Here is a 13,319-nt window from a genome sequence, read left to right on the forward strand (position 1 = left end):
ATCACTCTTGGTGCTGCCAGAGTGTCACTATTTGAATAGATCTGTCAGAGGACACTTTGTGAGATGGCTGTAGAAAATGAGGTTGCGAGATGAGTTGAGGACTAAGAGCTAAAGCTCCTAGATGCGCTCCTAGATGTGCTGTTGATGCAGGTCACAGGTGCTCTCCTGGGCCATTCCAGACACAAAAGCACAATGGAAACACACTGTATGTATTTGTTATTCATTAATAAATTTGTTCTGGGCTCACAAGAAAACTTTTCAGTTTATGGAAGAATAAAGGACTATGTAGGACTTGGGCTCTCCCACTTACCAGCTGTAAGCTGGAATTAGCAGACAGGGCTACTTCCATGCTGCTGTGTCCCAGTGGTTCCTTTGTGTTTTGTTTGTTTGTGGGAGAAAAAAGGAAGAAGAACAAACTGTAATTTTGAGAGACTTGTTTTTGTCCTCTGTCTGACTTACTGGCAGACACATGAGGAGAAGCAGAAAAGAACTGATTGTGAATTCTCCAGTGAGACTGTCTCTCAAGAGAGAACAGTGCATTTTCTCACTGGGAGACAGTCACTTTTAACCAACAAAATTAACCTTTAAAGATGTTGTTTGACAGAATGGATGTTGCAGTGAAGACCCTTGGCCTATGCTTAGCCCTTGGGGAGGGAAGGAATGCTAATGCTAACATGGAGACACCCAGCATCAACCCTTGCAAGTGATTCCCATGTTTTTGCAAAGTGAAAATTTTTCTTTTGCATATGCTGCTTTATTTTCTCCATTTTCCTGCTTCTAAGTAAAACTGACAGCAGTTTGCTATGATTTTACAGCCCCAAATGATGTGCTTTTAATTTTGTAAATAATTTCTGTAAGAATGAGCTCAAGACAAGACATTAATTTCTTCAGTGAGGCCATGGTTATGATGACTGAGTTCCTGATGGCTAATCAACCAAACAGGTTAGGCTCTCAGCATAGGCAGCTTTGGACATCCTAAAATCAAACTGGGAGATGTTGGGTTATGATATAATCCAGCCACGTATTGAATCACTTGGCTATGGGTGTCACAGCATGGTTGGGGTTGGAAGGGATGTCTGGGGATCATCTATGCATTCTGACTCCGCATTCTGCCAAACTCGAGTCTCTCCCAGCTTCCTCTTCTCTCCAAATGTTAATACCACACTTTCTATCCCACTTTCCAAGTTGTTGAAGAAGATACTGGATAGACCCAGACCCAGCAGGGAAACTGAACCCCCCCCCTCACTGCACCTTCCCTTTCAACAACAATCCATTTATCACTAATTTCCAAGTCTTCTTTCTCATCTAATTAGACACCAACACTGCTAGTTTGTTGTGACAATGCTTTGTAAAAGCATGTAAAAAGCCTTGAGAATGTCAGGATATCACAGAATCCCAGCATGGTGAGGGTCTCTTAGCCTTTCCTCCTCACAGAGATGCTCCAGGCCCCTCAGCATCTTTGTAGCCTCCTCTGGACTCTCTCCAGTAGTTCTCTCTCTCTTGAATTGGAGAATTCAGAACTGGACCCAGCAGTCTGGATGTGTCCCCACCAGGGCAGAGTGTAACCTTGTTGCCATTGCAGGAAGCAGTGCAAGTATTGATTAAGCACTCAGCTGATGTCAACGCTCGGGACAAGAACTGGCAGACCCCACTGCACGTGGCAGCTGCCAACAAGGCAGTGAAGTGTGCAGAAGTCATCATCCCCATGCTGAGCAGCGTCAACGTCTCTGACCGGGGCGGGCGGACGGCACTGCACCACGCAGCTCTCAATGGCCACATTGAGGTGGGTTGATGAAGAGCATAACTGATCCTGGGGTTGTTCCTTTGCTGTCATCCTTCAAACTGCTGAGCTGATGTGGCTAGGTCTAGGCTGAGCCCCTTCTCCCTGAGTCCCATGAATTTTCTCTTTCAGCTGCTTTCCAAACTGGGAGCAGATTTCCTATCTGCAGAAACAAGGCAGTTGCTGAGAAGTACCAGCAGAGAGCCAGGATGCCAGTCAGATGTTTGTGCAGGCTTGGAGAGCTGACTGTGCCAAGTCAAGTATCTTCTTGGCTCTTTTGAGCTTGAATGCCTGTGAAAGCAGGAGTGGCAAAATGGAAAAAAAGGGAAAACTGATGGATTCTGGCTGTGTGAGATACAGTCACTCTGCTTTTCTGATTAGTTTTGTAGAAAGTTATAGGTATTATAGAATCATTTTGGTTGAAAAAGACCGTTAAGATCATCGAGTCCAGCCATAAAATGTACTTCTGTTTTTTCTACTATCTTATGCAAGGAAACCCTTCTAGTCCAATCACTGTTTCTGTATGAAAAAAAATACACTGTGGTAGATAAAGCCCCTGTTAAGAGTTTTTGCTAGTGTCTTTTAAGTCCAAATGCAAGGATCCTTGTTTGCCTATTCCATAGCTGAAGATCTAGAACTGGAATGAAAACTTTTGGACTGGAACAGTAGGCTTCTGTCCTTAAAAGTTGTGCTGTAACTGAGAAGGAAGAGGAATAGTAGTCCCTACAAAGCAATAGGGGTGCTTGCCCTTCAAAATACTTCACTAGAGGAAGGAAGTAGTAGTGAGTCCAACTATCATCACCTAAAGCTTTTTGGGGTAGAGTTTAGCAGAAATGCTAATTGGATGTTAGCTGTTATTAGCTGATCTCTGTGGCAAAGCAGTGTACAACATGACAAAGATGCAGCTCTGTAATTCAGGATTTTAGAATGCTTTGCTGAAAAAGGACAGTTGTTGAACGAGTTTTTCATTCAATTTCCTTTCTTTTTCACTGTGATTGTTCTTGCATTTAATATTGGATGCTTGGCAATGGGAAAGCAGCTTTCTATCCCTTAACCATCCTGTCTAAAATGCCAGCATCATATGCAAAGCTCTCAGCCACCTCTGTGGGCATAGAACTTGTCCTGGTTACTTGTGGCCATCACTGGTCCATATCATTAATGCACACAGCATTGAAAAGTGTCTGTGTAATTCACAATTTGATTTTTGTGGTCAGAACTTCATTGTTACAATGATTTGTTATGAATTGTTGAGCGTGTGATCTACAGGGTTGGTTGACTTGCCCTTGTTACTTCTAGATGGTGAACTTGCTCTTGGCCAAGGGGGCAAACATCAACGCTTTTGACAAGAAGGACAGAAGAGCTCTTCACTGGGCAGCATACATGGGTGAGGCTTGGGCTGTTGCTCCTTTTGTTTAATATCCTATTCACAAACCTACAGCATGCTTTACGATGAACATGAGCAGACCTGGCCATGGCAAGTGAGCGTTGTGTTTACTCTGAAGAGGGAAGGGTTCAGCTGATCTCAGTACATGCTGTCTGTTCATGGTCTTGCAGCTGGTAAGAACTTGGCTGTGATTTCCTTTGTAACACAAATAATTGTGAGCTTTTTGTCTTCCTTTTCTTCGTTTTGCTCTTTTTATCCTGCCTCTTATTCCAGTCTGAAGTATATTTGGGCTTGAAAACTACTTTATGTAAATCACAGATGAAGATGTTAAAAGCAGCTAGTTGATGATATTGTCAGGAAGTGCTTCATGGGCTTTCTTCCGGTTCAGAGCAAATTGTTGTCTTTTATTCCAGAGTGGAAAAAAGCAATTGATTCATCTATCAAAACATCAGTAGTTGTACCAAATACTGCTTGATTAAATCATTGACCTTATAATTCCTTTCAAGTTGAAGGAAAAATTCTTACAATGAGGCATTATAACTTAAAAATACTAGAACAAGCTTGCTTGTGGTAGTGGCCACACTTGTTCAAGAGCTTTTTTTTGGCCAAGTAGTCTAGTCCAGGTTATAATTTCTGAGGTGCTGTGTATTCTCAGACAAGAAGTCTTTCATGTGACCTGTCAAAATCTTGATTCTAGTCCTGTCACTTTTGGAAAGGAGATAATAAGAGATTTCAAGCTGTGAGACAATCATATTGTGTGAGGTTTTATATACACAGACAGATGGAAGGGCTCTTGGCAATGAGTGTGAATTGGCTTTGAACTCCACTTTATAGAGGTGAAAGGCCTTTACACTGTGCTGTGCAGTTCCATGTCTCTTAATTCTTTTCGGAAATAGATGAGGTCCTTGCCAAATATTTACGTAACATTTAAGGCCTGAATTAGCAACGGGATTTGGGAGTTTGGGGTGTAATTTGGTCAGAATTTAGATAATGAGACCCAAGCATCTTACCCTGCAAACCCTGATGTGGTTTCTTGAATGCTTTAATATTTTAGGGCACTTCAGACTTTGTCAAAAAGTTTCCTAGGTCCTGCACACAACCAGAGCTACCTTTGTCATGCAAATGCTGTACAACTCAGATGGTGCATGACTTTAGATAGTGTTTGACATAACAAATTTGTAATTCTAAGAAAGACAGCTCTGCTTCAGCGTGAAGCAGTAAGGACTGTTCCTGGTTTGGTTTTGGTGGTTAGGGCACTATCTGGGAAAGCAAGCCCAAATGGTTTGAGACCTTCAGGGATAGGAGGAAATGGAAGATACAGGTAGGTTTCAAGCTGTATTTTAAGGTGCTCAGCTCTTCCCCTGTATTCTTCAGGGAAATCCTAACTCGGGTAGGCATTTCACTCCTGAGGACAGATGTCCCATTGATCTGGCAGTCAGCTCTTCATTTGTGTGACTGCTGAGGCTATAGCAGTTTATTTCAGTTTGCAGACAAAAGTGTGTATCTATAGACTATGAGTTCAGATTCCATCAGACATATATTCAGGATTTTTTGCACAGTTTGCTATTGATACAGTTCTGGAGAGTCAAAAATGTGATCCAAAGATCAGTGGATTCAGTGGAAAATCTGGTATATGCATTGGTAGGCACTGGATCAAATTCTGCACTGGCTTGAAATGGTGTTTTCTGTGTCCTCAGTGGTTCTAGAAAAGAGGATGCCTTAATTTTCTCAGGTGAAGGTGGATGCTTGGATCTTTTGATGAGGCCTAGAGCTAGGATTAAGAACATTTAGGAGAATGCTTCACTTTCCCTTGTAAAACCGTGGGAGCACTGCAAAACAGCAGTGAGAAGGGCAGTGCCTTAGCAAGAAAGCTGGAATTTGGGAAAGTAATGCCATAGGATGGTAAACTCATTGATTAAAAGGTCCTTTCCAACCCCAAACATGCTATAATTCTGTGATGACTGTCTTTCATCTTTTGAAGGTCACCTGGAAGTTGTTGCCTTACTGATTAATCATGGTGCAGAAGTGACTTGTAGAGACAAGAAGGGTTACACCCCACTCCACGCAGCTGCATCCAATGGGCAGATTAACGTTGTGAAACATCTCCTTAACCTGGGGGTAGAGGTATGTGCTAATGTGCTGCTTGTAGCTTCCATGGCTCTCCATATTTGGAGATAATCTTTGCTCCTTCCTTCGGATGCTGCTACAGACATTGGCAAAGCTTCTACGTGAAAATAGTTCCTACTTTCTGGACCACCATGTGGTTTATTGGTTTAAGGGCCAGGAAACCTTCTGGAATAAGGACAGTAAATTCCAGGCCACTTTGCAGAAGAAATGAGGAAGTATCTGTTGTTCCTGCAGACGAAGGCGGAGTAATGAACTTTCCCTTGGCTCTCAACTTATACTTTACTAACAGCAGTTCAGGCTGGTTAAGTTTAGGGACCTGTATTTCCTCTGTAGCTGACAGAGGGGAGGAGAAGGTTTGTTTTCACTCTGGAAAAGAACTTTTTTTTTTTTTTTTTTTTTTTTTTTTTTGCAGAGCACAGACTTCTATTGGTGCAATATTGTCAGCTCAGAGGTTCAAAGCAGTGGTGAGATGACCAGAACTGCCTGCACTGGTTGGGCAGAGACATCAGACAAAGCCATTGTGTTTGCCATTACATTTTCAGCTGACTTGGCCTGGCAAAATAATGTCCTAAGTGCAAGTTCACAGGCTGCTGAAGGGGAATAGGTGTTCCCTGTTATTAGCAGTACTATGCTAATAATTGCCTTCAACTTCCACCTTTTCCACCACCGGGGATAGGATCCTTGAGACACCTGTGTTTTGTGGAAGGGAATTCCCATCATTCCCAAGTCTGTTTCACAGAACAGCAGTTGAATACTAAGCTGGTCCTCAAGAATGAACATCATCTTGATTACACCTTTATAATATTGAGCTGCTCAAAGTGGTTCCTTATTGAAGTGTAAATGGCTATGTGATTTCTCCTTACCTTCACTCAGACACCTTCACTACCTCCCTCAAGGAAATCTGGGGAAAGAGCTCTTAAGCCTGATTCTTTTCACAAGAATCCAATAGTTGGGGTTTTAATTTTTTTTTTTTTAAATGAGTTTGTGAGCTTTCTATTTATCCTACTTTCCCATTTACATGTAAAAGCTTTTCAGCCTGTTAGGGCTTTAAAATTGCCAGTAGGATAAAAAGCTAATAATAGTAAAGGTAAAGCATTCCAAGTGAAGCTCTCTGGGAGTATATTTTTGTCAATGAAATGTGCTGCTGAGCAATATGCTCTGTGACAGTCAGAGCCTCCAGCTAGCTCCATTAGCAGTGCGTGATGCCTTATGTAAAACGGTGAGCTGGTGGTGGCTGCAGCTTCAGCTGTGTCTCCTTCTCTCCTTTCAGATTGATGAGATGAACATCTATGGAAACACTGCACTGCACATTGCCTGTTACAACGGTCAGGATTCTGTTGTTAATGAGCTGATTGACTATGGTGCTAATGTAAATCAGCCCAATAATAATGGATTCACTCCCCTGCACTTCGCTGCTGCCTCCACTCACGGAGCTCTGTGTCTTGAACTGCTGGTGAATAATGGGGCAGATGTTAATGTTCAGGTAAAACCTGCAGCTCTTCAGTTTTACTACAGCCTGTTTTGCATACCTCAAGAGACTGGAAACTCATAATGAGTACAGCAGGAATGTAAATCCTTAATGGAAGCAGAGTGATGCTGAGAATGTTGGTCATTTAAACTGTTTGGATGAGATTAATTCCCAGCAGAGGAGCTCAGTGCCTTGATAAACATAATGACAGCTGAAAACTCCAGGCCAGCTACTCTGCTGAAGGCATGAACCACTGCCGAAATAGTTTCAGGAGCTCTGTCAAATTGTTATCTCAAGGAGCAGTGGTAAGTCAAGGAACTATTGGCTTCTTAGGTGATTTCCTTCCCCCTACAATATGGTTTTAATTAAACCTCATTCTAAAAACATACTTTTGATGAGCAAGTAAGAACTGAAGATTGTTTGCTTACCTGTTTTAGGCCTCAGTTCACAAATTCTGATTCCATTTAGGATGTCTGAACGCTCTTGAGATAAAATTGATACACCTTGATGGAGCTGAGAGGGACTTACTGTTACCCATCCAGAGGATCCTGGTGTAGGTACCAGGAGACCTGAGATCTGTCTCTGAGTTTGTGTAAGATTTTTGACTGCTTTGCTTTAAACTCTGCTTGTTTCAGTTTCCCATCTCTAAAACTGGTCTCCCGTGAGCCACCTCTGGCAAGTCCCTTCAGCTCAGGGAATAGTCAGTTCACTATTTACATTTAAATTATTTAAATGTTTCATTAAAATGAAATTAAGGATTGTGTTTGCCAATGAATGCAAACCCCCATGCCAGTGAACATGACATGATGTGAGTAGTGAGGCTGGTACCCTTCCCTTGCTCTTTCCTCATTTCCTCAGCTTTCCCAACCTGTTTCCTTCTCTAGAACCCAAAACACTCATCTCTTCTTTTTCAGGTCTTGCCTGCTTTCTAATTGTCTTTTGTAGTCATCCTGGTTTTGACTGACGAAATTTATGATGCAAAAGTTTTTAATCCAGTGGCTTTTATCCTGACATGTATTTATAAAATGCAGATAGATAAACAGAATTGTGGTTCTTGAATATCTCAGAGATTGCTTCTGCTTGGATTTGTGGTCCATTTGCTTTTTGTTGCAAGGATTAGAGGAAATAATGACTGAATAGGAAATGTTACTTGAAAATACTCATTACTGAGGAACTGTTTTGCTTGTACCTTCTGTAGTTACCAACGTGTAGAGGTTCATCCTGCAGACTTTTGAAGTCAGTGGAGGTTTTATCTGAAGAATAGCTTTAGGATGTTGAGCTGAGAGATGTACAGCAGTGGGAAAATTTCAACATGCTAAAGGATTGCTTTTCTGTTTCATTTCTGTTAGAGTAAGGATGGGAAGAGCCCACTGCACATGACAGCTGTCCATGGGAGGTTCACACGGTCCCAGACCCTCATTCAGAATGGTGAGTTCCTGTGCCTCTTTTAATGACTCTCCAAAAGATGAGATGTTTCCAAGGCTGCAATATTTAGTTGTTCTGACCCAGAGTGCCAAAGAACTGTTCTGAGAGCTGCCTAGCTCTGACAACTCTCATTCCAGGATGTTATCATGAGTAGAGATTTTGGTCATATGCCTGGAATACAGCTGGGTGTTCCTCCAGTGGTGCAGATGATCTGTTGTGATTCTTAACCTGAAAACAAGAGTTCAAAGCTGTATTTAGGTGGTGGTGTTTATGGTTTGGTTTGTCTGCCAAGAAGACACAATTTTCTTTCTCCAATTATTTAAAAACTGAGAAAGGAAGCTTCTAGTTGCCCTCCCGTGCGTGTTCTGTTCTTCTTAGAGCACAAACCATCTCTTCTACCCTACACTCAGCAGCTGTGCTTATAGAATAGGATCACAGAATTATTCTCTCACTTTCCAGAGCTCTACTCCTCACTACTGTGTTCATTAAGTGCTGCATAAATAAATACTCAGGAGGGTGGGTCAGCATCACCCTGTTTGTTCTGGCACAGCCAGGATTCCTCATTATCAGTTATTTATCAGGTATCTCTTTTGTCCAAGAATGCTACAGAGGATAGCAAATATTATTGTTGGAGATGTGGCAGAGGCCCGTTTACAACTGAAAGAAGGTGCAATTACCATGTCTTTATTTCCTAACTGCTGGCCAAAGATGGGATAGACTGGGGTTTGGTGTTTGAGGGGTTTTTTGTTCATTTTCCAAAATCTTAGACTTGGAACTTAAGTGTGAGATGTTGAAGATGGCTGAACAGTTCTGCTGTAAATATACACTTACACAAGACTGTGTTTTAAAACGGAGAGTACCTCATGTTTCTTTCAGGTCATCAGGCAAATTGTTGTCATATCTCTCCTTAGATAAATAAGATAATAATAAAAGGAGTCTGAGACTGCTTGAAAGCAAGTTTTAGTTGTTTAGTCTGATTTAGAGCTGATGTTTGCTCTCTGCTGGGTTTATGTGTGAAAGGACTGGTAGTCCTTCCTCTGTCCTTCATGCCTCTTCTTCAAGTTACTTGGGTTTCACTTCTTCCTGTCTTTGTTTGCAGCCCCTCTAATTTTAGTGTTGCACACAGACGTGGTTGCGACTGACTTGCTGCCTCATTGCCATGGGATATGGTAGAAGAGAGAAATGTCAGTGATTTAAAGAAATGGAGTTTTGTTCTACAATATTTAATGACTTGGCTACAGATGCCTTAATTTCTGGCTGCTGTCTCTAGTGACTTGTAGAGGAAGAACGGATTACCTTAAAATTGGGGAACTGCAAATGTGATACCTGTCTTTAAAAACGGGGAAGGAGAAAAGCTGGGGGATTTTACATAGGTCAGCCAACACTCCCAGAGTGAGTGAAGGGACAAACTGTAAACACTTAGGGAGGAGTGGGCAATGTCTGGCATTGATTTCCCAAGACTAAAAGATGCTGAAACATCCTAATTCTCTTCTACAGAGCTGGATAATAGACTCCATGAACATAGCACAGCCCTCTGACTTTGCTGTGGGCAGGTAACAGCTGTGGAGATTTCCACTGCTGGAGGCTGCACCCTGGGGAACTTGTTCCAGCACTGTGCTGACCTTTGCTTACCATTAGAAACACTGTGGAGTGCTTTCTTGGTGCAGTTATGGCCCCATATTCCCTGTGAATAGTGAACAGGAAGTAAATACTGGAAAGAAGCTCTGTGGAGAAGGACCTGGGAGTGTGCCATAAGCCACATACGTTCACCATAAGCCATCAATGTGCTCTTGTGGCCAAGCTGGCCAGTGGTCTGTCTGGGGTGCATAAAGAAGAGTGTGACCAGCAGATTGAGGGAGACTCTCCTTCCACTCTGCTCTGTCCTGATGAGGCCACAGCTGGAGTTGTGTGTCCAGTTCTGGGCTCCCCAGTTCAAGAGAGACAGGGAGCTCCAGAAGAGAGTACAGAGGAGGCTACAAAGATGCTGAGGGGCCTGGAGCATCTGTGTGAGGAGGAAAGGCTGAGAGTTCAGAGGCTGTTTAGCCTGGAGAAGAGCAACCTGAGAGGGGGTCTTCTCAATGTGCAGCAACAGCTAAAGGGTGGGGGGAAAGAAGGTGGAGCCAGACTCTTCTCAGTGGTGCCCAGTGACAGGACAAGGGTCAGAGGGCACAAACTGGAACCCAGGAGATTCAGTCTGAATATAAGGAAGAAATTCTTTGCTATGAGGGTGCTGGTATCCTGGAGCAGGCTGCCCAGAGAGGAGTGTCCATGTCTGGAGAGATTCCAAACCCATATTGTGATCCTGGGCAACCTTCTGTGGGTGACCCTGCTTTAGCAAAGAGGTTGGTCTGTATGATCCACAGAGGTTACTTCCAACCCCTACCATGCTGGGATTCTGTGATATCCTGACATTATCAAGGCTTTTTACATGCTTTCATAAAGTATTGTCACAGCAAACTAGCAGAGTGTTTCAATATGACAGTGTTAATGTATAACTGGATGAGAAAGAAGACTTGGAGATAAATGGACTGTTGTTGAAAGGGAAGGTGCAGTTAGGGGGTTTTCAGTTTCCCTCCTGGGTCTAGAGTGATCCAGTATTTTTATTAACAACTTGGATAATGGGATAGAAAGTGTGGGGTTAACATTTGGAGAGAACAGGAAGCTGGGAGAGACTCGTTAGTTTGGCAGAAGGTGGAGTTGGAATGGAAAATGATCCTGTAAAACTGGAGACAGAAGTTATAATGCAAGTGAATGAAAGATCCCCCCCCCAGAGGCAGGAGTATCAGCTGGATAAGTTCAGAGGGGCAACAGCTGGGTGGTGGTTCCTCAAGAGAAGATTTGGGGCTTGTAGAGGGTCAGAAAAGCTTGTTGACCATGGTGCTTAAAAAAATAAAGATCAACAATGTTCATGGTGCTGTGCAGTGTACAGGAGCATAACCAGCAGGCATGAAGTCAGCCTTTTGCTCAGCCTTGGGAGATGTCAGCTGTAGCATTGTTTCTGGCTTTTTGACATTTTACATCCAGAAGGATGTGAGCCAGCTGGAGAGAGCTAGGGAAAGGAGCTGTGGTGCAGCAAACCTACTGGGAGATACTGAAAAAATGACAGTTCCTTGTTCCAAAAAAGACAAGGAGTTGATAGCAATCTTTGCAGGCATCAAAAGCTGCAGCAGAGAAGAAAGAAATCATCAATTTTTTCTTGCTTGTGAGGATAAAACACAAGATGAGAGGCTTAAATTGCACCAGGAGTGGTTCTACTTACGTGCTGTTTGGTTGTTCCTTGGACACACTGAAGTCCCACAGCACACTTGCTGTGTGCTGCCTGTTCCTGGTAGCTTCTGGAATGAGCACTGTTTAATGTTATTGTCTTGCAGGTCAGGCTGAGTGGCAGTGCTTTTATCAATGAGGGCATCCTTTCAGCAGTTTATTTGGTTAGTTTGAATCAAGGCATCTATTTGTACTTTGAGATGAGCAGCAAGTTGCAGTCGTGTACCTGAATGTCATCCTGTTTACCTGTTTCCCACCAGAGGGACAGGATATCATCCAGAGGGACCTGGAGAGGTGGGCCCACATGAACCTCATGAGATTAAATAAGAGCAAGTGCAGGGTTCTGTACCTGGGCCAGAGCAATCCTCACTATCAATACAGACTGGGGGATGAGGTGATGGAGAGCAGTCCTGTGGAAAAGGACTTGGGGGTGCTGATGGATGAGAAGCTGGACATGAGCACACAGTGCACAGCCAATGGCATCCTGGGCTGCATCAAAATAAGCATTGCCAGCAGGTCAAGAGAGGTGATTCTGCCACTTTGCTATGGTGAGACCTCACCTGCAGTACTGTGTTCAGGTCTGGAGCCCTTAATACAGGAAGGACAAGGACGTGATGGAGTGGGTCCAGAGGAGGGACACAAAAATCATCAGGGGGTTGGAGCACCTCTGCTACAAAGACAGGCTGAGGGAACTGGAGTTGTTCAGCCTGGAGAAGAGAAGACTCTGGGGAGACCTAATAGCAGCCTTCCAGTACCTGAGGGGGGCCTAGAAGAAGGATGGAGAGAGACTGTTTACAAAGGCCTATGGTGATAGGACAAGAGGCAGTGGTTTCAAACTAGAGAAGAGCAGATTTAGATGGACATTAGGAAAAAGTTCTTTACCATGAGGGTAGTGGAACACTGAAGTAGGTTGCCCAGGGAGGTGCTTGGGGCCTCTTTCCTGGAGGTATTCAAAGTGAGGCTCAACAGGGCTCTGGGCAGCCTGATCTAGTTGAGGATGTCCCTGTTGACTGCAGAGGGTGTTGGACTAGATGACCTATGGAGGTCCCTTCCAACCCAGACCGTTCTATGGTTCTATGATTTCCCCCTCACTGCAGTTGGAGAGAGAGGTGAAAATAGTACTGCCAGACCATCTTCTGTGCCAGAGCCTGACTGTAATTGTAGCTTGCTGTGTGCTGCTTCTTGGTCTCTGAAATTTTGTCTCTCTCTCTCTGGTTTGGACTGGTTCTCTAGGAAGAGCTAACATTTGTGGCCGCTGGTACATGCTTCATCTTTCAGTGTTAAACTGTGTGAAAACATCTCTTGCAGGAGGAGAAATTGACTGTGTTGATAAGGATGGCAACACCCCCCTGCACGTGGCTGCGAGATACGGACACGAGCTTTTGATTAACACCCTCATAACCAGCGGAGCTGATACTGCCAAGTAGGTGGCTGGAGTGGTTTCTAATCATCAAGTGTTCTGCCCCTTGCCTATAAACACAGTTACTCCTCAGGTCCTCACGTGAAGGGTTAAGGTGGCTAAGATGATTGTAGCTTACTTCAGTGGGAGACATAGGGAGATGTGGGTGCCTGGGAAGCGTGGAGGGGAAGGAAGCCCTGCTGGGCTGCTCTTGTGCTCAGTTAGAAGTTGTACAAGAGCTGCTGCTTTCTCCCAAAGCATTACACAGTGATGCCTTCCAAGCGAATTGTGGGCATGTTCCTTAGTAACTAATTTATCTTCAGCTTCAGTGGCTGCTCATATGTGGTCACACAGGATAATCCACAGAAATGCAGTATTGCAAAGCAGATATTACCTAAGTATTTCTGATCTCAGTGTAAGCAGAACATGTCTTGGTATTGCATGGTTTCTGATACTCAGCTGGCCAAAATAA

The 13,319-nt window shown here is 43.6% G+C and overlaps 1 protein-coding gene across 1 annotated transcript in view; it reads left to right on the plus strand.

The window, feature by feature from the left end:
• The window catches only part of ANKRD44 (ankyrin repeat domain 44), a 74,924-nt gene that overhangs the window by 15,238 nt on the left and 46,367 nt on the right, over nucleotides 1-13,319 (plus strand). The window contains exons 4-9 of the mRNA XM_054381513.1: nucleotides 1,583-1,783; nucleotides 3,077-3,164; nucleotides 5,146-5,288; nucleotides 6,562-6,774; nucleotides 8,109-8,187; nucleotides 12,757-12,871. Coding sequence (XP_054237488.1) covers nucleotides 1,583-1,783; nucleotides 3,077-3,164; nucleotides 5,146-5,288; nucleotides 6,562-6,774; nucleotides 8,109-8,187; nucleotides 12,757-12,871 — 839 coding nt within the window. The remainder of the gene's footprint in view (nucleotides 1-1,582; nucleotides 1,784-3,076; nucleotides 3,165-5,145; nucleotides 5,289-6,561; nucleotides 6,775-8,108; nucleotides 8,188-12,756; nucleotides 12,872-13,319) is intronic.

Source organism: Indicator indicator, chromosome 5 (assembly GCF_027791375.1).
Source record: "Indicator indicator isolate 239-I01 chromosome 5, UM_Iind_1.1, whole genome shotgun sequence".
Taxonomy (NCBI): domain Eukaryota; kingdom Metazoa; phylum Chordata; class Aves; order Piciformes; family Indicatoridae; genus Indicator; species Indicator indicator.